At 39.7% G+C, this 27285-nt stretch overlaps 1 protein-coding gene across 6 annotated transcripts in view; it reads right to left on the bottom strand.

Annotated features, from left to right (window-relative positions):
* Positions 1 to 27285, bottom strand: part of PCYT1A (phosphate cytidylyltransferase 1A, choline) — a 60991-nt gene that overhangs the window by 22693 nt on the left and 11013 nt on the right. For 4 of the 6 annotated variants that reach the window (XM_037147404.2, XM_037147403.2, XM_037147408.2 and 1 more), the window contains exons 2-3: positions 20757 to 20876; positions 1299 to 1398 (exon numbers count right to left, since the gene is read on the bottom strand). In XM_037147404.2, coding sequence (XP_037003299.1) covers positions 1299 to 1398; positions 20757 to 20873 — 217 coding nt within the window. In that variant the 5' untranslated portion in view covers positions 20874 to 20876. Of the gene's footprint in view, positions 1 to 1298; positions 1399 to 20756; positions 20877 to 22502; positions 22743 to 27285 lie in introns of those variants that run through there. The other 2 variants (XM_053672845.1, XM_037147405.2) reach the window with 2 other exon arrangements.

Below are 27285 nucleotides of genomic sequence, written 5' to 3'. Positions count from 1 at the left end.
TTCAAGAGGCTCTTCTACCACATCTGAATGTGACCCTTGAACAGTTTGGTGGCATTTTGAAATGTGACCTCCCACCATTACACCCTGTTACATATAGTCTGTTTTTCCATGTTGTCATTTAACCTGCCCATTAGCCTTATCTATTACTCAAGGAAGGGGAGCCAAACCCCAAACATGACATCATGAATCAGAAGACTTATGATCAACACATATTAACACTCTTTCAAAGGGAAAGCATTCTCTGGAATTTTGAGAACCAAAAACACTATACTCCATATAGCCAAGACATAGTAGTCCGGGGGTACTGGGGTCCCTGACCTAACACTGCCCAGCATTCCTTCGTGTTTGTATTTCACTTTTCCTCAGTTTTACAACAGGGAACAAATATGCTAACACAATTCAGAAGCAACCACAGATATTGTCTGCAAAGATCTGTGGCTATAACGGCTTCTTATTCCCTAGTGCTTGACTGAGTTTGAATCCAGACCTATGTTTACACAGTAGACAGAATACTTACCATAGTAACTGGAAGAAATAAAAAAGGATTGAACAAAAAAGAGAATTGAAGAATTTATTAGGAAGTAAGGATAGCTGTCTCTAAGACTCTGTATCCACAACAAATGCTCATGGAAGTTTCTATTTATGATGACCCCTAAAACCAGCTGCACAAAACAAGACTATCTAGAATACATATATTATATAAACCAAGCACACAAATAAGTAGGATGAGTTTTGATAATAATAAAGTGAGTCTTAAAAAACTAGAAAAATTGTATCAATAAAGATAAAATTAAGTGAGGAGCATCTCAACTTGGGATATTTCTGTCCTCTGTGATCAACAGCATCATAGCCAGGGTACTCACTGACAGAAAGGAAGATGTGGGCAACAATTCTGAAGGTTATTAAAAATGTGACAGACAGCCTGACATATTACTCAGACCTTTGTAAAAATAGACAAGTTTGAAATCCAGCTCAGGCTAATGTCTTACTGTCTCTGCTCTGCTATATCTCATAACTGTGACTACAGCCCAGGACGCAAGTGTGCACTGCTATCGCTCGAAGCTGTGACAACATCCTGGGAAACAAGTGCATAATAAGAAGAAAAAAATGAAATTTTATGGTGTAGTTAACCTCCCAAAAGAACAGCAAGGGAGATAAAAGAAACTCACCCCCCTTGTCCCAACTAGCCTTTATAGGTAAACTGAGGGAAGAATATAAGAAGTAGGTATATATTTGATAAATACAATTAAATGATAAAAGCAATAGCAAAACAACAAAATAACTGGGCCTTTACTTACAAGGAGTTCCTCTGCTGGCTTCTTCCATAGTTACCCTGACATAGGGCTTACTGAAGTCTACTTCAATCTCATCAGAAAAAGGAGCTGGCTGCCGTAAGCCCTTAAAAGAGGAAGGTGAAGGGAAAAAAAGTTAAATTCAACGGTACAAACTGAAATACTAAAAAAATGACAGCTTTGAAGAATAATCAGTTGTTCAACATGCAGTGACTAAAATTCCTCCTCAAACTTCATAACATGAAGAAGAAAGAAAAAAAAGGGCATTCCAAAGATGACAAGTGAAAGTGGCAACCTTTTACCAAATCGGTAAATCATGGTCTCAAAGATAAATGTCTTACTGGTGATTTCAGGGTAAAGATTGAGAAAGGTGTCTGGGAACAGTCCCAACTGACTGGGTGCAGAATGACGGCTCCTCTGCTGCGTGGCAGAACCAGCCAGCACTGTTCTGTGTCTAAATTGCCAAGGTTTGTAAGTGCATTTCAAATGGCTTCAACTAAGGGACTGCGAAGGCAAACAGCTCCTGTATACTTTACTGAGGATAATTATCACTTGTAAATCTTTGCACTGTAAACACGATCTAATGCTCAAAATAGCCCTGTGAAGCAAGTAGTACAATACTTTGGTATGCTCGATTTAAAGATGAGGAAAACAAGGTTCAGAGAAGTTGCATGAATTATATGTGATTACTTAGAGGCAAAGCTGAAATAAGAAGGCAGGTGTGGGTTTTCCTTTATAAAGGAAAGCCTTCCTCAGGAGGTTTTGTTAACTTTATTCCTATTTTATTTTATTTGATGTTATTGGGACTGCAACTGTTTTCTTAATTTTATTTTTAGATTGCTCCTTGCTAGTGTCTGTAATTTCAGTTCTTCTTGTATATTGATCTTATATCCTATGACTTTGCTAAACTCAATGATTAATTCTAGCAGTTCGATAGATTCCTTAGGATTTTCAACATATGAGATGATGCTGTCTGTGAATAAAGACAGCTTTACTTATTCCTCTCCAATCTGGATGCCTTTACTTTCCTTTCATTATCCCTCCTTGCTCTAGCTGAAACTTCTAACACAGTGTTGAACAGAAGTGGGAAGGACAAATATTCTTGCCTTCTTCCCAGTCTGAGGCAATCCTTCACCATTAAGTGCGAACTATAAGTTTTTTGTAGATGCCCTTTATCAGGCTGAAAAATCTCCCTTCTTTTTACAGTTTGAGAGTCCTTATAATAAACAGGTGTTGGATTTTGGGTTTGTCTTTTATTAATTATGATATACTAAATTAATTATTTTAGTATCTTAAACCAATCTTGAATACCTAAGTGAAAACCCTCTTGATCGTATTATAATAAATCATTGTATATGTCCCTAAATTCAATTTGTTAATATAACAAGAACTTTGTGTCTAAGTTTGTGAGGGATTTTGAACTATAATTTTCTTGTGCTGTTTTTCCTGGCTTTGATAGTTGGCCTCATAAAATAGGTAAGTGTTCTCTTCTCCACCATTTCCTGAAAGTATTTGTGTAGGACTGACATTTTTCCTTCTTTAAATGTGACTAGCATTCACCAATAAAGCCATTTGGACCTAGACTTGCCTTTGCAGGAAGACTTTTAAAAACTAACTCAAGCTTTTTTATTTGGGATAGATCTATTCACATTTTCTATTTTTTTTAAATTTATTGATTTTAGGGGGGAGAGAGGGACAGACAGACAGACAGACAGACATCACTTTGTTGTTCCAATTACTTATGCAGTCATTGGTTCTTCTTGCACGTGCCCTGACTGGGGACCAAACCCACAACATGGGTGTATTGGGACGATGCTCTAATGAGCTGAGCTACCCAGCCAGGGCACATTTTCTATTTCACTTTGGATCAATTTTGATAATTTGTCTCTTTCTAGGAATCTATTTCATCTAAATTGTCAAAATTTTTGACACAAAGTTGTTCATAATATTCTCTTACCATCCCTTTGATTTTTGTTGGGCTGTAGTGATGTTCCCTTCGAATTTTAAATTCTAAACTGATCACAGCCTTCCCAATGGGGCTAAATCCAGAAACTGGGAAGACACTGTTTTGTCCTGTTTTCAGATAAGGACAGATTTTTTAGTTGTTTTAAAGTTAAAGTATAGGACTTCCGCCAAGATGGAGGTGTAGGTGGACCCACCTCACTTCCGTGCACAACCAAATCTAAGAACAACTATTTTTAACAACGATAATTACAACCAGACCACACAGAAAATCGACAATACGGAGTCCGAAAAAATAAATAAATAAAGGACGAAATGCTCGGCTAAACGGGTAAACCAGCAGCGAAGCCGGTTGACCGAAAAGATCCCTGACCTGGTGGTGCACAAGCAGCTGAAGGCGCGGATCGGATCGCAGGCTCACGACGGGCGCACACAGGGAAGAGGAGCGGCTGGCTGTCTGCGGTAGGTCGCGCATTTGCGTGCAGATAAACCAGTGAAGAGGCCAGTATTGAGACCGCAGGGCTCGGGGAAGCAGGCTCCCACAATTCTGCTTGGATGAACAGGCTGGGGCAGTGGTGAAAGGGGACGGACTGGGCTAACCGCCATTGCTCCCTCTCTGACCCCGCCCCCACACGCAGCGTCACAAACCAGCGACCTGGGTGGCCCCGCCCAGGTGAACAACTAAGGCTTTGCCCCCCTTACTTACCGGCGCAAATAGACCAAAAATGGCTCAAGAAAAACTCAGAGCCCCTGAGCCAATAAATCTAAGTGATGAGGAAATAGCGAAACTTTCAGATGCACAGTTCAAAACACTGGTTATCAGGATGCTCACAGAACTGGTTGATTTTAGTCACAAATTATGAAACATATGAAAGCTAAACTAATTGAAATGAATGGTAATACAAAGGATACCAATAGTAATGGAAAGGAGTCTGGGACTCAAATCAATGGAGTGGACCAGAAGAAAGCAAATATTGGCCAAACAGAAAAGAATGAAGAAACAAGAATTCAAAAGAATGAGGAGAGGCTTAGGAACCTCCAGGACATCTTTAAACGTTCCAACATTCGAATTATAGGGGTACCAGAAGGGGGAAAGGAACAGCCACCAGTGGAAACGTATTTGAACAGATAATAAAGGAGAATTTCCCCAATCTGGCAAAGGAAATAGACTTCCAGGAAATCCAGGAAGCTCAGAGAGTCCCAAAGAAGTTGGACCCAAGAAGAAACACACCAAGGCACATCATTATTACATTAGCCAAGATTAAAATGAAGGAGAGAATCCTAGAAGCAGCAAGAGATAAGGGGACAGTCACCTACAAAGGAGTTCCCATCAGGCTGTCAGCTGATTTCTCAAAAGAGACCTTACAGGCAAGAAGGGGCTGGAAAGAGGTATTCAAGTCATGAACACCAAAGACCTACAACCAAGATTGCTCTATCAAGCAAAATTTTCATTTAGAATGGAAGGACAGATAAAGTGCTTCTCAGATAAGACCAAATTCAAGGAGTTCATCATCACCAAGCCCTTATTATATGAAATGTTAAAGGGATTTACCTAAGAAAAAGAAGATAAAAAAGTTGAACTCACTGTGAGCAAACTCACAGTTATTAACAACCACACCTAAAACAAAAGCAAATTCAGAGGACAACTGGATCAGGAGTGAATCATAGAAATGAAGATCATGTGGAGGATTAGCAACAGGGGAGTGGGAGAAGGAGAAGGGGGGAGAAGGTACAGAAAATAAGTAGCATAGACAGTAGATAGAAAATAGATAGGGGGAGGGTAAGAATAGTAGGGGAAATACAGAATCTAAAGAACTTGAGACACGTGTTCATGAACAAAGGGGGGAATGGTGGGGGAGGGGCATGCAGGGTGGAGGGGGGAATAGAACAAATGTAATGGCATAATCAATAAAATTTAAAAAAATAAATATAAGGACACAGAAAAAAAATAAATAAATAAAGTTAAAGTATATATTTTTTAAAAAATCACTTATGTAAGCTTAGTTTAAAACATTCCAAAACTATAAAATAAGCAAAAACACTCATTTTTAGATGTGTGTTATCCTTTAAAAAACATTTTTAAAAAGAGGTAAGAACAGATCAAGGACCCAAATGTACAATTTTCTGAATTTATTAGTGATTTTCCTACAGAGCAGAGGAATTTATCCTCTAGAAGTTAGCATGCAAGGAGTCACTAAAAGTATACACTACTCACAAAATAACACATATTCTATGATTTCATCTATATGGTGGTCAAAAAACAGACAAAGCTAATAAAAACTGGAAGCCAGAGGACAAAGAGAATATTCGGGAAAAGATATTAACTAGCAGAGGGCTTGAGAAAGTCTTCCAGGAATAGTGGTGATCACATAGGTAAACATTTACTGAGCTATACTATTAAGGTTCCATCTGTAAGTTACACCTCAAGAAAACAGATGACATTCAGCCACAAAAAGGAAGGTGGTACTGATGCATGCTGCAACACGGAACACAGTATGCTAACTGAAAGAAGCCAGCCACAAAAGACCACTTATATGATTCCCTTCATATCTACTGTCCAGAATAGGTAAATTTTCAGACAGAAAATAGATTAGTATTTACACTGGGCAGGGAGGGTTGGGGAGAAGTGAGGAGTGACCACTAACGGGTACAGGGTTTCTCTCTGGGGTGATGAAAATGTTTTCAAATGGGTGATATGATGGTTGCATAACTCTGTGACTATTCTAAAAACCACTTGATTGTATACTTTAAATGGGTATTGTATTATAACAGTATATGAATTATATCTCAATAAAGTTTTTTACATATGTAAAATACATTTTCATACATGTAAAATATAAAAATATATGAGGGGGACCCCCCAAAACCAGAATTTACTTATTAAAATTGTGTATTTATTCCTACATGTTTACACTTCAGTCACCTTCAAAGTGCTCTCTATTTGGTGCAATGCACCTATCAAGGTGTCTTTTCCACTGCTCAGAAGTTTTTGAACTGTTGATTCTGATGTCTTTTAGTGCTTCTGCCATTTTTTGTTTCACCTCTTCCACATCAGCAAAATATTTCCCTTCGAGAACTCTTTTCACCCGGGGAAACAACCAAAAAGTCTCTCAGAGTAAGATCAAGTGAATAGGGAGGGTGGAACATGGGGGTCATGCCATTTGTGGTCCAAAACTGCTAAACACTCAGCACGATGTGGGCAGATGTGCTCCTAAATCACCCATCGTGAAAAGGGCAAAGGCATTGAAAGAGTCTTCAAAAAAATTCACTGAAGCTGAACACAGCCTCTCACAGCAATGACAGCTGCTACACTGATACAGAGGGGTTCCCAGAACACACATCTAGTGGTGGAAGCCTGTCTTACAATGGGCCCTCCCTCCAGAAGATAATTCTGGGTTTTGGGGGGTCCCCCCTCATTTATGAAACAAATAGGAAAATATATGATTATTAACAATAACATATTGGTAGCAGAAATGGCATCAGAAATTAGACCTCAGTTCAGCAACCTTGGTACTTGAGTTCTTGCGAAGAAAGAATTCAGAGCCAAGACTCCAACTATAAGAAAAAGCTTATTTAGCAAGTCACAGAGGTAGAAGAAATGAGCTATAGAAGAAATGGGCTCAGGAAACAAGTTACAGAGGCAAAAGAAGGGCCCTTGGTGCTTAGGAGAAAGAGAAGGAGGCAAGGAAAATGGGGGAAGTGGGTGGGGGAAGTGGGTGGGGAAAGGAGTGGGCAAGCTCTATACAGCAGCTGGGACCCCTATCTTAAGGGCTTTTAGGAGAGGTCCCAGAAGAGGATCTCAATAGAATGTTCATCGGCTTTCCACTGTGTCCTTTTAGGTCATGGTCTCTACTGACTGGTCAGCACAGGGGCAGGGGGTCATCAGTCAATGTAGCTGGTCCTAATGTCAGCCATTGTGTTGCTTGTCTGATTTTGCTGTTTTTCTGTACCTAGAACTGAAATACACCTGAAGCCTAGATGTATTTGATGGAGATCAGAACTTCACTGTCTTGGGGGCTTAATGGTTTAGGGCTATTTCCTGGCTCCTCTGTTCATTTCCCCTCTAAGGGGGGGTCTAACCCACAGGAGTAGCGACATACTGGAGGAGGAAAGATCAGGGAGGGTATGAACCATATGACTAGAGATAGAAGAGATCAGGACGTCTGAACTGCATATGCTGGGGGAGGAAAGGTTACCCTGGGTGGGGCGAGGTCCTTGTTTTTTCAGTTTTGCCTGTTGTTAGGCACCTGGGGCTTAATACTTTGGCGACCTTCTGTACGTGGCCCATCATCCTTGCTCTGCTCATGCTTGTCTAGCTGCCTACACATGTAAATAAAAGACCAGCCTTACTGTGTTTCTGAAAGTTATTACCAACAGTATGCTGAGATTTGGTTGTTAAGTGCTGAGGAATTTTGTAGGCCAGTTATTAAATCATTGCTAGTCAAAAATCAATCACAGAAATCAGCAAATGCTACATATCAGAAGATTTTCCCCTCCTCAGTAAGCCAGTTTACCAGAACACCACTGGGTAGTCTGCATACTTAGAAATAGATCAGTTCAGAGGTTATTATAGGGGAAGGACATGGATTTAGGGATTTTTTCATTAATGTTGCAGTAGGAGTAGAAAGGGTGATATTTAAAAGAATTTGTGAAGAAAGAATAGGTGGGATGTGGTAAAAAGAAAACATATTGTCACCTGAGAAATAATTTATAATAATTGAGATTTTGATCTGTAGAAAATAAGCTTGTGGTACCATTACCAGGAATAGAGAAATTTTAAAAGGAGTTGAGATCAAAGAAAGTGAGAACTGAGAAAAGTCTTTGAATTTGGAGATTCATATGACCACTAGAGACCTTTAGAATATATTACTGAAAGTTAGAACACCAATGCCTTTAGGAAAATTGGAAGACGGTGAAATAAATTAGTAATAATCATTCAATAGAGATGTGTGACCATAAAAATGAGAAAACATAAAGGTATCTAGAGGGGACAGAAGGATTTTTAATTAAGGAGATATGTACATATCTAAGACAGAAGAAAAGAAGCCAATGAGATTGAAAATACTGGAGAAGGAAAAAACAGAGAATTCGGGGAGAAAGAGGCTAGAAGAATGGCAGGGAACAGCCTCACAGGAGAGCAGGGGAAAGGTGTTAGCTTTAGAAATAAGCAGGATCACATTTTGCTAAAAGCAGAAGAAAGGAAAGGTGATAAAAGAACAATGTTCAATGTAAAAGAAGAGAGATGTACAAACGTGTACCTGATGCCCTCAATTTTCCCAGTATAGTGGAAAAGTGAAGTTACCTATGAAGAACAGGTAGGTTGGAATAAGAATGAAAGCTTGAACAAAGAAGAAAATATTTGGAAAGTTGTGGGAAATGTATTAGAGCATTAGTAAATAATTAATGAGACTATCAGGTACTATATTCAAATTCAGATCAAGCTAGAAACTATAGTAGCCAAGTTAGTGGTTCAGGAAGAAAAGTAGGCCCTGGTGAATGGAAGGGAGAAAAGAGGGAATGAAAACTTACAGAGACAAAGAGATCTGGACATTTTTCCAAAGAGATGTGCTAATGGCCAAAAAGCACATGAAAAAATGCTCAACAATATTAGTCATTATGGAAATGCAAATCAGAACCACAAAGAGCTACCACTTCTTACCCTTTAGGATGTTTATAAGCAAAAAAGATGGGCAATGTCAATAATGGCCAGAAGAAGTTGGAACCTTCCTACACTGCTGCTGTGATGTAAACTGGTGCACAGCTTTGGAAAACACTTTTCAAAATGTTGAACAGAGAATGCCATATGACCTAGAAATTACACTCTTAGGTATATAACCAAGAAAATAAAAATATATGTTTTAAAAGGAACTTGTACATAAATAATGTTCATAACAGCATTATTCATAATTGCCAAGAATGAAAACAATCCAAATATCCATCAACTGTTGAATGGATAAACAAAATGATATATCAATATAGAATATTACTCACCTATAAAAAGGAATGAAGCACTGATATATGCTACCACCTAGATAAAATAAAAGAAGCCAGACTAAAAAGGCCACATATTATATGATTCCAGTTTTATGAAATGTCCAGAATTAGGGGCAGAAGGCAGATTAATGATTACCAGGAGGTAGAAGGCAAGGGGAATGGGGAGTGACTACTAATAGGTGGGGGGTTATTTTTGTGGGGATGAAAATGTCCTGGAATTAGTGGTGAAAGTTGCACAACATTGTGAATATACTAAAAACAATTGTACTGTACACTTTAAAATAGTTAAAATGGTAAATTTTGTCTCAATTTAAAAAGATATATTAAGCATCCTATCTTTCACAACTCTATTTCTTTAGCCTCCCTTGTAGTATACCGTGTATGTTCAAGACAGAAGGCAAATGCAGCTGTCTCTCCTGGCTAGCGTTTTTGCTGAATCAATTCCTTCTAAGTAGAGAGAATGAAAAATAGGGTTCTTCAGCTATAGCAGATCAGCAAAATCTTTATCTCTTCACCGTTGCCTCCAGTTAGAAAGTGCAGTATTTTTGGACTGCCAGCCAAGATGGAGGCATAGATATACTTTGCTTCCTCGCAGAACCAAAAAAAAGACAACAACAAATTCAAAAATAAAAATAACCAGAACTGCCAGAAAATCGAATGTATGTAAGTCCAACCAAGGAGTTAAAGAAGAAACATTCATCCAGACTGGTAGGAGGGGCAGAGACGGGCAGCTGGGGTGAAGAAGACTCGTGGCAGGGTGGCAGCTGGGATACTGGGCTGTCCCAGACTCATGTCGGGATAAACTAGGAGGAACAACTGTAGAGTGAAACAGACCACACAACCCAGGGTTCCAGCGCACGGAAATAAAGCCTCAAAACCTCTGACTGTAAGAAACTCCCAGACTCACAGGAGAGTTCATTGGAGAGACCCACAGGGTCCTAGAATGTACACAAACCCACCCACCCAGGAATCAGCACCAGAAGGGCCCAATTTGCTTGTGGAAAGTTGGGTAAGTGACTGAAAACCAGCTGATAGCCAAGGAACTTGTTGCATTATTCCCTCCCTGACCCCTACCCCACACACAGAACCACAACAGAACAACATGAGTTGCCCCACCCTGGTGAATACCTAAGGCTCAGCCCCTTACACCATAACAGGAATGGTGAATATATATATATATATATATATATATATATATATATATATATATATATATATATATGGCTCATATGAAAGAACAAAGTTCCGAAAATAAAACTAATTGATGAAGAGAGAGTGAACCTATCAGATGCAGAGTTCAAAATGCTGGTAATCAGGATGCTCACAGAAATGGTTGAGTACACATGAAAAATGGAGGAAGAAGTGAAGGCTATGCAAAGTGAAATAAAGGAAAATGTACAGGGAACCAACAGTGAAGGGAAGGAAACTGGGACTCAGAACAATGGTTTGGACCAGAAGGAAGAAATAACATTCAACCAGAACAGAATGAGGAAACAACAATTCAAAAAAATGAGGAGAGGCTTAGGAACCTCCAGGACAACTTTAAATATTCCAACATTCAAAATCATAGGGATGCCAGAAGGAGAAGAGGAAGAGCAAGACATGGGAGACTTCTTTGAAAACATAATGAAGGAGAACTTCCCCAATCTGGCAAAGGAAATAGGTTTCCAGGAAATCCAGGAATCTCAGAGAATCCCAAAGAAATTGAACCCAAGGAAGCACACACCAAGGCACATCATAATTATATTACCCAAGATTAAAGACAAGGAGAGAATCTTAAAAGCAGCAAGAGAAAAGGGGACAGTTACCCACAAAGAGTTCCCATACGACTATCAGCTGATTTCTCAAAAGAAACCTTACAGATAAGAAGGGGCTGGAAAGAAGTATTCAAAGTCATGAAAGGCAAGGGCCTTTATCCAAGATTACTGTATCCAGCAAAGCTCTCATTTATAATGGAGGGGCAGAAAAAGTGCTTCCCAGGTAAGGTCAAGCTCAGGGGGTTCATCATCCCCAAGCCCTTATTATATTAAATGTTAAAGGGACATATCTAAGAAAAAGAAGGCAACCAAAAATATGAACAGTAAAATGACAACAAATGCACAACTATCAACAACTGAACCTAAACAAAAAACAAAAACAAACTAAGCAAACAACTAGAACAGGAATAGAATCCCAGAAATGGAGATCACATGGAGGGTTATCAGTGGGGATGGGGAGGGGGGAGAATGGGGGAGAAGGTACAGGGAAATAAGAAGCATAAATGGTAGGTACAGGGTGAGGTTAAGAATAGTATGGGAAATGGAGAAGCCAAAGAACTTATATGTATGACCCATGGACATGAACTAAGATGGGAGAATGCCGGTGGGGGGGCAGGTGCAAGACAGAGGGGAATAAAGGGGAGAGAAAAAATGGGACAGCTGTAATAGCATAATCAATAAAATATATATTTTTTTAAAAAGTGTAATATTTTTATAAAAACACCCTGTTACTCACATCTCAGTTAGAAAACAATGTCTCTAAACGTTGAGGCTTATAAAAGCAGGACTAAATATTTCTACCTGTGTTATAAAATATACCTCCTTCATTTTAACCTCAAAAGAATCCTAGAGAATAATATTGCTTTCAAGTCTTTTGACTATCTGATAGTGAAGCACACAGAAAAGGGAGTGGGTTTAAACTCAGATCTAAATCCCAGCTCTATCACTTAATAGTTGTGAAATCACAGAGCTTTTAAAGCTTTCATTTCTTCTATAAAATAACCTTCTGCCCCACAAGGTTATTATGAGGATTAAATAAAATAGCATATGCAAAGTAACTAGCATAAGATTGCACATTCAGTAGGCACTCAACAAATTTAGTTCACCAAGTAAAAGACAGAAAACTGTACTTGAACAAATTAAATTAAAATTTTTTTTAAAAAATTTAGTTCACCATTAACAATGTTAGCTCACTTTCTCTTCCATTCTATGAACACAAGTTTCATTATGCCAACAAAATTAAGTTGCATTAATCTAAGAATTTTTTAGCTTCTAAATGCTATATAAAGTATCTAAACCTATGCAAATTATAACCAATACTGATCATCGTTATCCCCTAAATTATAAATGATCTACTGAATGCAAAATTACTTTAATAAAAACTTTTTCCTGATTTTGTTCACATACATAACTCATTACTCCTCAAAATTTCAATGAAAAAGAAGTAATTCTGGTGTTCTTACTAGTAGGGAAATGGAGATAACTCAAATAATTAAGACTAGAACTTAATATGGTACTTTCCAGTACTCAGAATTTCTACTTCTAAGGCTTTTTTTTTCATTTAAATTTTTATTTTTTTATTTTTAATAATATTAACATACAGTATTATATTAGTTTCAGGTATATAATCCAGTGATTAGACATTTATATAACTTATGAAGTGATCACCCATCTGATGCCACACATAGTTATTCCAATATCATTGACTAATTCCCTATGTTATACTTTACATGCCCATGACCATTCTGTAACTACTAACTTGTGCATCTTAATCCCTTCACCTTTTTTTTTTTTAATCTTCATCCAAGGACACTTTTTCATTGCTTTTAGAGACAGAGAGAGAGAAGGGGAGAGAGAAAGAAACATCAATTGGTTGCCTCCTATACACGCCTGGACCAGAGATCGCACAAACAACCTAGGTATATGCCCTGACTGGGAACTGAACTCAGACTCTCAGTTATAGGATAATGCTCCAACCAACTGAGCCACATGGCCAAAGCACTTAACCAGTTTTACCCATCCCCCCGCTTCCCATCTGTCAGCCATCAAAGTATTCTCTATCTATGAGTCTGTTTCTAGTGTGTGTTTGTCTATTTTATTTTTTAGATTCCACACATAAGTGAAACCATATGGCATTTGGTTTTCTCTGTCTTATTTCACTTAGCACAATACCCTCTATGTCCATCCATGTTGTTTCAAGGGGCAGAATTTCATTCTTTTTTATGGCTGAGTCATATTCCATTGTGTGGTCATACACACACCACTTCCTCATCAATTCATCTATTGATGGACACTTATGTTGCTTCCATATCTTGGCTATTGTAAATAATGCCACAATGAACATATCTTTTCAATTTAGTGGTTTGGGTTTCTTTGAATAAATTCCCAGAAGTGAAATTGCTGGGTCCTTTTGTGTTTCTCGTTATAGCCTCTGTCTTAAAGTCTATTTTGTCTGGTATGAGTATTGCTGCCCAGCTTTTTTCTTCTTTCCATTTTCATGAAATATCGTTTTCCATTCCTTTACTTTCAGCCTGTGTCTCTTTCGATCCGAAGTGAGTCTCTTGTAGACAGCATATGTAAGGGTCTTGTTTCCTTATCCATTCACCAACCCTATCTCTTTTAATTGGTGAATTTAATCTATTTGCATTTAAAGTAATTGTTAGATCCAATATGCAGTGGAGGAGGTGGAAGTTACACTCATCTCCTCCTAAGTCCAACCAGTAATTACAAATAAATTATAGAACAATGAGCCTGAATTACCAACTGAAGATTAGCCGAATCGAAGTCTTATAACCGATGATTTATAAAAGAAGCCATATCAAGACTGATAGGAAAGGCAGAGACATAAAAGATCTGGCACTGCAACCACATATCTCAGCTGCAAAAGCTGAGATCCCTAAAAAGCATGGCATCTCAACCCCACCAGCCCAAAGCACCAGAGCCAAGAGGAGGAGCCCACATAATATCTGGCTATAAAAATCAGCAAGGATTCTGTATGCCAGGGAGAAACAGGAGTCTTCTAGAAACCCAGGTTCCCTGTTAAAGGGCCAGTGCCAAAATCTCATTCCCAACCACTCACCCTGGGCTCCCGCAGACAGAGGGTGGACTGGAGCAGACTGGAGTCACATAAGAACAGACTCAGCTTCATGGCTCTAGGAAGAGCTTGAAGGGACAGCCGCTGGGGTGCCTGTACTGAGTTCCTCTCTCATTCCACCCGCAGACACCATCTTTCCTGGGTCAAGCACTCCCTTCCACACTGAATCAGCCTGGAGGAATGCACTAGCCCCACCAGCCCGACTCCCTGTTGCCCTGCCCTGCTGAGCTTATAACCTGTAGGGGAGTCACCTGCAAGGGCCCATGGTGTAGACTTTTTTGGAGGGCTCTTGACAGTAAATTCAGGGACTATCAGAGACCAAGTTGTGTGGCTCTAGGGCAGGGGCCATTTCCCTCCACCCCCAGCCAGACCAGTGCTGCTCCCCTCATGAAAGATCCACTAGCCTCACCATCCCAACACCTGGTGGCCCTGCCCTGCTGGGCTCTCACCCTGCTGAGTGAGGAGTCAGATGGCTGTGGCCAGTTTGGGCCTTTGGTGCAGACTCTCTTGTGGAGGGAGAGACAGTTCTGTGGCACTACAGTAGGGAGCATGTTTCCCTCTCACGCCCAACTCCCAATACCATTCCTGTGTAGAGCCCTCCCTTCACACAGCCAAATCTTGGTCTATTTGGGTCTGTTGAACACTGCTGGCCTCACCCTGAGGACTCCCTGAGACCCCACCCCACCTCAAAGGTCTGCAGGCACTCAGTGAGTGGCAGCTGGCCTTGGTGTACCCTGAGACTTTGGCCGAGTGGCCTCAGTCACAGCACTGGTGCTGAGTTTGACTCAGTAGTAATCTGCCTCTATCTGGTGACTCACTGGGAACCTACCTCACACACCTGTAAACCGCCAAAAACGATTTCAGCAACTTAGCCTAACAGCAAGCCAGCAGGTGGAGGCAGATCTTTGGGTACCTTGGGCCCTTTGCTGACGTGCCCCCAGTCTCGGAGCTGCTGAAAGCGGGCCTTGGTGCACAGCTTGGGCCCTCCCCCACACACCCAGGCCTAGCAGAGGCAGCCACAAACTGTGAATCACTTTGTATCTCCAAACAGGTATCCCAGGGCTGGTAATAGGCAGCACCTGACATTGACCTATACCAGAGTCCCTCCCAAGAGGCCCTAGAGCAGGGGTGTCAAACTCATTTTCACCGGGGGCCGCATCAGCCTCTAGGTTGCCTTCAAAGGGCCAAATGTAATTTTAGGTCTGTATAAATGTAACTACTACTTAACTAGAAGCAAGGAGCTTGGCATTGCCTCTGGGTAGAAACAAGGTGCTGGGCCAGACATAACAAAGTGGAGGGCCAGATTTGGCCCAGGGGCCTTGTAGAACCAACACACCTGGTGACAGGACTCAGGCCACATCAGAGCACAACCCAATTAGTTCCACAAGCAACACACCCAAAGGAAGATATTAGTGGGCACCAGAACCTGCTGCGGGGAATTCCAATTCATGGGGTCAGCCCCTGTACAGCAATTTGTATACTGCAGTCAGGATCAATCCTCATAGTCAGTGAGCCCAAGGGTCAACCCCACCCAAGGACAGGCCAATAGCAGCTACAGCAGGAGGGTTCACATAACTTACATAATGAACGTTCCTGGAGCACCTAGCTCAGGTCATCCGAAAGACTGTGCCACTGAGCCCCACAGGACACTTACTACATAAAGCCACCCCACCAAAACTGGGAGGCCTAACAGATCTACATACCTAATACACAGAAACTATTACAGAGAAGCAGCCAAAATGGGGAGACAAAGAAACATGACCCAAATGAAAGAACAAGAGAAACCCCCGAAAAAAGAATAAAATAGAGGCAAGCAATCTACCAGATACTGAGTTCAAAACAATGGTTATAAGGATATTCAAGGAACTCAGGGGAAGAATGGAGGAACTCAATAAGAACTTAAAGAGATAGTAAACATAGAAAGAACACAAAAACCATTAAAAAAGAGTCAGCCCTGGCTGGTGTAGCTCAGTGGATTGAGCATGGGCCTGTGAAGCAAAGGGTCGCTGGTTCGATTCCCAGTCGGGGCACATGCCTGGGTTGCGGGCCAGGTCCCCAGTAGGGGACATGTAAGAGGCAACCACACATTGATGTTTCTCTCCCACTCTTTCTCCTTCCCTTCCCCTCTCTCTAAAAATGAATAAATAAAATATTTTTTTAAAAAAAGAACCAGTCAGAAATAAAGAATACAATAACTAAAATGAAGACTACTCTACAAGGAATCAACAGCAGGTTAGATGAACCAGAAAACTGAATCAGCAATAGCAGAAAACACCCAATCAGAGCCGCAAAAAGAAAAAAGAACTCCCACCCCCCAAAAAACCCCCCCCAAAAAAACACAAGAATTAAGGGACGTTTGGGACAATATCAAGTGTAACAGCATTTATATCATAGGGATACCAGATGGAGAAGAGAGAGAGAACAAGGGACTAAGACCCTATTCGAAGAAATAATGACTGAAAATATCCTTAACCTGGTGAAGGAAAAAGACATACAAGTCCAGGAAGCAGAGAGAGACCCAAGTAAGATGAACCCAAATGGGCCTTCACCAAGACACATCATAATTAAAATGGCAAAGGTTAAATACAAATAATCTGCCCTGGCTGGTGTAGCTCAGTGGATTGAGCACAGGCCTGTGAAGCAAAGGGTCGATGGTTCAATTCCCAGTCGGGGCAAATGCCTGGGTTGCAGGCCAGGTCCCCACATGAGAGGACACATGAGAAGCAATCATACATTGATGTTTCTCTCCCACTCTTTCTCCTTCCCTTCCCCTCTCCCTAAAAAAAAAAAAAAAAAAAAGACAAATAATCCTAAAAGCACCAAGAGAAAGCTCCCCAGAAAGGAGCTCCCATAAGACAGTCAGCTGATTTCTCAAAAGAAACTTTGCAGGCCAGAACGAATTGGCACAAAATATTCAAAGTGATAAAAAGCAAGAACCTACAACCAAGATTACCCAGAAAAGCTGTCATTTAGAATTGAAGGATAGAAAAAGCACTTCCCAAAGAAAAAGCACTTCCCAGAGAAGAAAAAGCTGAAGGAATTCATCACCACCAAACCAGTATTACGAGAAATGTTAAAGAGTCTTCTTTAGGAAAAAGGGAAAAAAAACCCCAAAATATGAATAATAAAATGGCAATAAATATATTATCTATCAACAGTTATATTTTTATTACTATATTTTTATATAGTATCAACATACTATATTTTTATTTCATAATTTTCTTTTTCAATTATAGTTTATATTCAATATTATTATGTTGTATTAGTTTCAGATGTACAGCATAGTGGTTAGGTAATAATATACTTTACAAAGTGTTCCCCACAATATTTCCAGTACCCACCTGGCAAAAACACATAGTTATTACAATATTATTAACTATATTCCCTATGCTGTTTTCTTTATGCTCACACTGCTTAGGTTCTTCTTGATATCCTTGGTGTTGGGGAGGCGTTGCCCCAGAGGGTGGCCAGCAAGTAGGAGGCAAAGTAGCACATCTCAGAGGTGGCTGAGAGGCCTCACATGAGGAACCTGAGAGGTAACAGGTGTGGAAAGCTCTTGTCTATTTCTTGAATTCCTACTTATCCTTCAAAGTTCAAGTCGAAAATAATCTCCTCAATGAAGCTTATCAAAAACTGTCTGCACTCCTCAGTCAAAATTCCTCCAACCTTCTATTTGTCCTTTTTCATATTGTATCTTAATTATGTCTGTACCTCCTATTTTTCTGTGAACTTCTTAAGGTCAAGGTCATCTTTGCATTTTTGTATCTCTAATTCTAGCAACTGGCAGACAAAAGTTCTCAATAATATACATTGACTGAAATGAGATTATGAGATCTCCATAGCAGAACTTGATTATACTTTTAGAAATCTCTGTATAAGTAAATTCTTTATAGTTATTAAAAAACTAGCCATAAAAGTTATCCCTTAATTTTTCCTCAACTCTTTCGCTCTCTTATGACCCATCGACTCAACTACCTAATACTTGGTGATCCTTCCCATTCCTTTCCCCACTTGCAAAGAAAGCACTTTTCTAAAGCTAATGAACTTTGAGCCTTGGAACTCTACATTATGCTCACATCTCTCAGAGGGAAGACCTTGCTTATCTTTACACTCCTAGTCACCTACTGCCATGCTGGCACATTATAAATGTGTGATAACATCTTGTCTGCTCAATCCAAATGTTAGCTAATAACTGGATAAATCAAAATTGGTATGTAATATTTGATGGCATGCTATTAGCCAATAAATAGAAATCAAGTACTGATACATGCTACAACATTAATGAATCTTGAAAACATGCCCCGTGAAAGAAGCTAGCCACAAAAGACCACATACTATATGATGCCATTTGTATGTAATAGTGTATGATGCCACTTGTAGAATAGAAAAATCTATAGTGCCAGAAAGTAATGGTTTCCAGGGGCTGGGGAGCTTGGAAGGAAATGGGGAATGATTGCTAATGAGTATGGAGCCTCTTTTTGTAGTGATAAAAGTATTCTAAAATTAGTTGTGGGGCCCTGGCTGGTGTGGCTCAGTGGTTTGAGTGCCAGCCTGAGAACCAAAGTGTCCCTGGTTCAATTCCCGGTCAGGGCACATGCCTGGGTTCCAGGCCAGATCCCCAGTAGGGGGTGCGCAAGGGACAACCACACATTGAAGTTTCTGTCCCTCTCTTTCTCTCTCCTTTCCCCTCTTTCTAAGAATAAATAAATAAAATCTTTAAAAAATAATAAAATAAAATTAGTTGTGGGGATGGTCACACAACTCTGTGAATATAGTAAAAACCACTGAATTGTACAGTTTAAATTGGTGGATTATATGATCTCAATAAAGCTGTCACTTAAAAAATATCTTGCTTGCTTTTGCTACAGAATTGAAAGGGGTTCAGAGACAGAAAGTACAGGTGTATGATGAAGATGACAAACAAGCTTATTTAATGCATACTCCTCATTAGCATCGGTCTAGCCAGTTGGGTGAGTGAATCTTTAACCATTAGCCCATTCTAAATAGCCAGCATGTGCCAGAGAAGAATGCGGAATAGGTAACAAAAGTCACTCAGCTGATTTGTGACTTGAATATATGATGTAAAGTAATTTAAAGAACTGAGATTCCTCATATTCTAAGGACCAAAAATTCAAGTCTTCTCAGAGTCCGTTCCACTAAGATGGGCCTTCTTTGCTCTATTCCTGGCTATGGCAACTGGCTGAGAGTACCCACCTACTTGGTCATAATTTGTTCCTACTCCAAGTGAGGTTGTTGAATTGGTGTCTACCACCATCTCCTTAACCAAAACTGTCTAAGAAACATTCAGAAATCAACAATGCACTGCTTTGTTGACTGCTGAGTCATTTTCTGAGTTTACTTCTGCTGTATGCAGAATAATGGTATCTGTTTACACCTAAATCTCTATAACATATAACTATACTTTCCATGGCAAAAGGAGCTTTGAAGATATGATTAAATTAAAGGACTTTTAGGCAGGGAGATTATCCTGGATTATCCAGGCATGTCCAGTATAATCACAAGGGTCATGATAAGTGAATACGGGAGAAAGGAGAGTCAGAATCAAGAGATGTGATGACAAAACTGTGGTCAAGGTGCCAGGACTGCTGGATGGCACCATGAGCAGAGTGATAAAGCAAGAAAGGCAGGGAAACTGATTCTCCCCTGGAACTTCCGTCCCCACCAACACTTTGACTTTAGCTCCCTCAGATCCATTTCAGTCTTCTGCCCTCCAGAACTGAAAGGTGTATCTGTATTGTTTTACTCCACTGAACTTGCAGTAACTTGTTACAGCAGCAATAGGAAAGGAATACACTTGCCCCACGAATATCATCAATACCAGGCCTGGAACATATGCTTCCTATCTGTGAAGTCCAGTTGCTTTTATTGCTCAAGACAAGTATTGGTTTGGTACAACTGTTAACTGGGTCAGAGTAGAAATGTTTTTCCATCTGGGCTATGAAGCTCCAGAATGAACCAATGGAAAGTGCAGTTTGATCACTGACTAATGGCTATTATAGGTTAAGAAAATACAGAAACATGCATTTTTGTCATCGGGATTTTGAAACATCGATTTTATAATATTGTATATCAATAATCACTTCAATTGTGTGTTCTTTAACATGTTTTTGAGGGAGGAAAATTTAGCAAGGATATAAACCTGAGGCAGGATGAGCAGTTTGGGATGGGGTATTTCACTGAAGGCTTGGCAATAGAAACACAAAGATAATGTTCCAGAGATAAAGGACCATAAGGTAAGCAGTAATAGAAAACAGTTCTCATCTAAGATATAAGCAGTAATAGAGTGGTAAGTGATATGGAAGAAAAGACAGTAAGACAGAAAACTAAACACCAGGAGATGATACCAAGATCAGATCACTGCCTAGAGCCCCAATTTCTCTATTAGTTTGATTTTGATCTTTAGCCTAATATATAACACAATCTCCAAACTTTCCTAACATTCTTTTTCCAATTTCAATGGAAAGCTGAGTTATAATCTAGTAAGAAAGCATAAGATTTACAACTACTGTGAAAATACTTACTATCCACACTTACTGTTCATTCCCTCCATTATTTAAGAAGGCATGTAATGCTGTATCAGTTTTCTACCCTCCCCCTGGGTTATATGCACAACACAGAAATCTCTTCCTTACTTACAACTGCACAGCGTGGCATTTTAGAAGGAATCCCATCTTCCTCTGTTGCCCCATTGGGTCCAGGTACCTCTTTCCTCCTCTTCCTTGTGTTGACTTTGGCTGAACTCTGTGCATCCATCTTCTTTTAACCGGTCATACAAAGTGAAAAAGAATTTTTTCTCATTGAGGTAGAAAAAAGTCTGTCACCAGTATTTCAGAGATGTTAACACAGATATACTCAGCAAAAGATCAATCCCATAGCACACATTTCGCAAAGAAGATCCAACTGCATCTGGAAAAAATAAAGCTTCACCAAACACAGGATCCTGTAGAAACTCTGAAATACCTCTCTGTGGAGCAATGGCCACAACTAATCACCTGACCTGGAAATTATTCCTCCTGACCAATGAAGCCTGAATACTAACTACTAATTTCATATTCTGATTACATTCAAAAGACTGAAAGAACTTGGCTGAGAAAGTTAGTTATACAGACTTTAACATTACCCTTTATATCATTCCTGGGATATCTGGAGGTATGATCAGCGAAAGGAAATGTAAAAGGTATGTCTTCCGTGCGGATGGGGAAAGGGGCCTTTTTTAAAGGAATGGTCATCACCATTCCTGGTTTAACAAGGCATGGATTTCTTAACTCTAACTGCTCTGTAGATTTCAGAGACCACTCCACTAAGGATCCATAGAAATTGTAGTGTAAATGTACTGCATCTTTTAAATGCCCTTCCTTTTCTTTCTTCAATACACAGTTCCCCTTACTCTGAATTTCAGAGTCTTAATCCCCTTATATTTATTTGTTCAGAGTCCCCAACTATTAAAATCCCACCCAGCCTTCTCCTTCCCCCAGGAAAAAATCTTATTTATCACTGTCTCATTTAGCAGAGAGCTTTTACCAACTAGCTATCCTATAAAAGGTCTGAATGTTTGATATTTCACGTTTAGATGTTGACTTGTGCTACCTTGCCAATCCCCAGCAAGGATATCTGCATTTTTCTTGGGTAACAATTTATACAAGCAACTTAATTTCTTGGTATTGATGAAATGTTAGGCATCAGCCAGAAATCGGGGACAGAGGAATTTTAGTGATCAGCTGCCATCTCTGCCCAAGATACGGTAGGGTGGGTGAAAGACGGAAGAAAGATCCTCAGGGCAGAGGTGGGAAACAGCTGCCAGACAGAATGAGGACGTTCTACTCTGCCTCACTGACTCTAGTAAGCCCTTCTCACCTGAACAAAGCATTCAATTCAGCCTTACTTTCTTTCCTCCAGTTAGTTAAATTCCAAGTGGCAATGTGACAAGATCTATAAGAAACCTGACCCAATTCTTAGAGACTGAAGGTGACACCCTAATGCCCTAAGTATTAGGCTGACAAAGAAAAAAATATATAAGTCTAAAGTGAAAGATGAACACCACCCAGAAACTCCCTTTCATCACAAATGCAAATTAAAATGGAAGAAGAATACTATACTTTTACAAGTCTTCCCAGTAATGAAGATCAGAGCTTTCCTCCTCCTTCTTCTTATTATTATTTCAAAATATCCAGGTGTGTATTACTATTCCTATCTCATTGTCAGAGAGGCCTGAGAAGAATGCCTAATCAGTCCATTTAGAGAGCATTTCTCACTTGCATATGACAAGACTTCTCTAAGTATCCACTAAGTTCTTCTCAGGATAAGCAGACAAAATCCATTGGACAAATATAATCAGCAATCTGGTGACAGACAGCTCAAAATCAGGTAATCAATAGTACTTACTGTGCCCTAGCTGATGTGGCTCAGTACTGAGTGCCACTGGACTGAGTGCCAGCCTGCAAACCAAGGGGTCACCAGTTCAATTCCCGGGCAGGGCACATGCCTGGGTTGTGGGCCAGGTCCCCACTTGGAGGCATGCCAGAGGCAACCACACATTGATGTTTCTCTATTTCTCCCTTCCTCTCTCTCTAAAAATAAATAAATAAAATCTTTTTAAAAAATTAAAAAAAACAGTACTTACTGTGTACAAGGTACTATAACAATCTTTAAAGTAAAAACTATTTTCTCAAGAAGTCTTCAATCAAGGTAACAAAACCACATGTTTATGTAAAAAAGTTCTTTAGAAATGTAAAACCACTGGAAAAAGTTTGTTGAGGTACAGGATATTTACACAGTTTCAAAGTACCTCCCCATAGATTACTTGCTAATTACAAAGGGAAAATGTTACCTTTGTAACACTTGAAAAAAATCTCTTAGCTAAGTGATCAAAGTTAATTAACATCACCAATAATGCCTCATGTGAAGCACTGAGGATATATGATATACCAACAATGCATAATCTGTATGGATATATGAGGAATAAGCAGACAGACCTTAATTAAAGGACCGTCTACAAAACAAGCCTGTATTCTTCAAAAAACACCAATCATGAAAAACAACAAAAGGCTGAGGGGCTGTTATATGTTAAGAAACCAAAGAAATGAAAACTAAATGTAATAAAAAATTCTACATTGGGGGAAAATTGTTATAAAGAATAATTATTAGACAATCCATAAAATTTGAATATAAACTATGTAGCAGGTAATATTAGGAATCAACATTAAACTTCCCAGATTTGATTTTATAGCATGTTATGTAAAAAACTGTCCTTGTTTTAAAGATTTTTATTCATTTTTAGCGACAAAGGAAGAGAGAGAGAAAGACAGGGAGAGAAACACTGATGTGCAAGAGATACATAGATCAGTTCCCCTCACATGCCCCCAAATGGAGACCCAGCGCACAACCCAGGCACGTACCCTGCCCAGGAATCAAACCAGCAACCTTTTGGTTCGCAGGCTGGTGCTCAGTCCACTAAGCCACACCAGTCAGGGCTGTCCTTGTTTTTAGAAGATAAATGCTGAAATATCTAGGGATAATGGGTTATAATCTCTGCAATTTACCATCAGAAAAAAATAAAAAGGAAAATGTATATGTTATATTACATATAAGAAATGTGAAGCAAATATGGTACATGCTATCAATGTATGAATATAGGTAGGGCATAAGAGAGTTCATTTTGATATCCTTTCAACTTTTCTATAGGCTTTACTTTTAAATAACATATTTAATTTTTTTAAATGCTCTATAACAATTTCTACACAGATAGGCACTCCATTGTCTTTGGGGTCTCTGGAAACTGATTTCCTCTCCTTTCTGACTCTTTCATTTGGAATACATGACACATATATTCCAAAAAGTATGTCTAATAATCTAAATGTCTTACAAGGAAGTTAACAAAACAGTCATAATAATGGTTATTTTTTTTGAATAGTTACTATGTTCCAGGTACTGTACTAGGCAATTAAGACACATATATACAGGTATTATTAGCCCCAATTTACAAATGAGAAAACTAAGGATCAGAGAAATTAAGCAACCTATCTACGATCACACAGCTAGTAAGTAGAACAGCCAGGATTTAAATTCAGACTTGCCTAATTCCTAAATTCTTACCAATATATTGTGCTGTCTTCCAGAAACCTAAGATTTTTAAGAAGAAGCTGTCTCATTACTGTTGTTTCTTTATATCAAGAACATTCTCTCTACAGCATGGGTCCCTTGTGTTTTAATTTTATGTATTGATTTGAGAGAGAAAGAGAAACACCATCAATTTCTTGTTCCACTTATGCATTCGCTGGTTGATTCTTGTATGTGTGCCCTGACTGGGGATCAAATCCGTAACCTTGGCAGGACTGTGCTCTAACCAACTGAGCATCCGGCCTGGCCCCCCTGTGTTTTTTCACATTTAAGTCAGGGCAGCCTGACTGGGCAGTGTAATAAAAAAAGGTCACAGTTACTTAAAGGTAAACAAGGCCCCAGATAGAACTGGCATGGCTACTGGTTCAGAGGCTGCTTGACTTGTCAGATATACACATTTTTAGACCTTTCCTACTGGATATGTTAGCTAAGGTTTCCTGGTAACCTTTCAACTTAAACAATAAAGAACTTTTAAATATCTGCTCCTCCCTCTTCTGACATTATAAATAGCTAGTATTTTAAAGGTACTTCTACTTTTCATTCATGATACAAAAGTTTTAAGGGTTCACAATAAATCAAGGAGGTAAATGCCATTTCATATTTTCATCAGTTATTTTCCATAATTGCAAGGAATTTAAATTCCTTAATGTTTACACATCCAAAGTCATGTTTATAGGAATTTCCCAGAAGTCTTCACTCTCTGTGTTGGGGGAAGGGGCAATGTATATTATATTTGTACAGCTTTACTGAAGTATAATTCATGAATGATAAACTGTACATATATAAAGTGTATAATTTAATGAGTTTTAACATATCTATACACCCATTAAATCATCAAAATTAAGATACTGAACGTATCATCACTCTCAAGTTTCTTCACGCCACTTTGTAATTCATCTTTCCTTCCCCACTCAGGTTTTGCTTTGCTTTCTTGTTTATCTTATGTTTATATTGTGGTAAAACATAAATACCAGTAACAAAAATTTGCTTTGTTTTATAACTGCTTGATTCCTAAAGTGTGGAACTATCTTGTCATATGATTCAACTTAACCAGCCAAACACATGGTAAATATCATTATAGTAAGAAGACTACTTCCAACCAAGATGGAGGCATAGGTAGACACACTGTACCTCCTGGAACAACCAAAATAAAGACAATAACAATTTAGAAACAAAATAACAACCAAAACTGAGAAAAATGGAACTGTATGAAAGTCTGACAACCAAGGAGTTAAAATAGACACATTCATCCAGACCAGTAAGCAGGGCAGAGACAAGCAGAGTCAGGAGTCAGGTGGTCTAGCAGAGAGGGGTTGCAGCACAGGAAGTGGTGACAACGGGCATGCAAGGCACCCTGGGCGCGCAAGACGGCACCAGGCAGACCCTGGGTGCCCAGGTGGCCGCTGGCAAATCCTGGGCATGGGAGGGCAAGGGGCAGACCCAGCGAGGCAGCGATTGAGAAGTGGGGCACAGAGCGCAAGGTGACTGGCTGACCGGGCAGAGGTCCCACTTTCGTGAGCAGATAACTGGGCAGCAAGACAGATCACGCAACTGAGGGTCCTAGCGCCGGGAAATAAAGCCTCAAAACACTGATTGAAAATACCTGTGGGGGTTGAGGCGCAGGGAGAGACTCCCAGCCTCACAGGAGAGCTCATTGGAGAGACCCACAGGGTCCTAGAAAGCACACAAACCAACCCACATGGGAATCAGCACCAGAAAGGCCCAGTTTGCTTGGGGGAAGCAGCGGAAGGGACTGAGGTGCAACAGAGAATGGAGCAAAGTGCCATAGTTCCCTCTCTGACCCTGCCCCCACATACACTGTCACACCCAGCGACTTGGGTTGCCCCACCCTGGTGAACACCCAAGTCTCCGCCCCTTGTACACAACAGTTGCAACCAGACCAGACCCCCCCCCCCGCAAAAAAAAATTGGCTCAAACAAAACAGATCAAAGCCCCAGAGCCAATACATCTAAGCGACCAAGAGATAGCCAACGTATCAGATGCACAGTTCAAAACACTGGTGATCAGGATGCTCACAGAACTGGTTGATTTTAGTCACAAATTAGATGAACAAATGAAGGCTGAACTAAGTGAAATGAAGAGAAATGCACAGGGAACCAATAGTGATGGGAAGGAAACTGGGGCTCAAATCAATGGACTGGACCAGAAGGAAGAAAGAAACATTCAACCAGAACAGAATGGAGAAACAAGAATTCAAAAAAACGAGGAGAGACTTAGGAATCTCCAGGACATCTTTTAACATTCCTAACATCCAAATTATAGGGGTACCAGAAGGGGAAGAGGAAGACCAACAAGTGGAAAAGTTATCTGAACAAATAATAAAGGAGAACTTCCCCAATCTGGCAAAGGAAATAGACTTCCAGGAAGTCCAGGAGGCTCAGAGAGTCCCAAAGGAGTTGGACCCAAAGAGGAACACACCAAGGCACATCATATTACATTAGCCAAGATTAAAGACAAGGAGAGAATCTTAGAAGCAGCAAGAGAAAAGGGGACAATTACCTACAAAGAGTTCCCATAAGACTATCAGCTGATTTCTCAAGAGACCTTCCAGGAAAGAAGGGGCTATAAAGAAGTATTCCAAGTCATGAAAGACAAGGACCTACATCCAAGATTGCTCTATCCAGCAAAGCTCTCATTTAGAATGGAAGGACAGATAAAGTGCTTCTCAGATAAGGTCAAGTTCAAGAAGTTCATCATCACCAAGCCCTTATTTTATGAAATGTTAAAGGGACTTATCTAAGAAAAAGAAATTAAAAAACACGTACAGTCAAATGACAGCAAGCTCACAATTATTAACAACCACACTTAAAAACAAAAACAAACTAAGCAAACAACTAGAACAGGAACAGAACCACAGAAATGGAGATCACGTGGAGGGTTAACAACAGGGGAGTGAGAGGAGGAGAGAGGGGGAAAAGGTACAGAGAATAAGTAGCATAGATGGTAGGCAGAAAATAGACGGGGGGGGCAAGAATAGTATGGGAAATGTAAAAGCTAAAGAACTTTTTTTTTAAGATTTTATTTGTTT

The sequence above is a fragment of the Artibeus jamaicensis genome, unplaced genomic scaffold, assembly GCF_021234435.1.
Source record: "Artibeus jamaicensis isolate MK-2021 breed Jamaican fruit bat unplaced genomic scaffold, CSHL_Jam_final contig_793, whole genome shotgun sequence".
NCBI classification, from domain to species: domain Eukaryota; kingdom Metazoa; phylum Chordata; class Mammalia; order Chiroptera; family Phyllostomidae; genus Artibeus; species Artibeus jamaicensis.
Note: the sequence above shows the minus strand (reverse complement) of the source record. Positions and strands in the feature narration are given on the sequence as shown.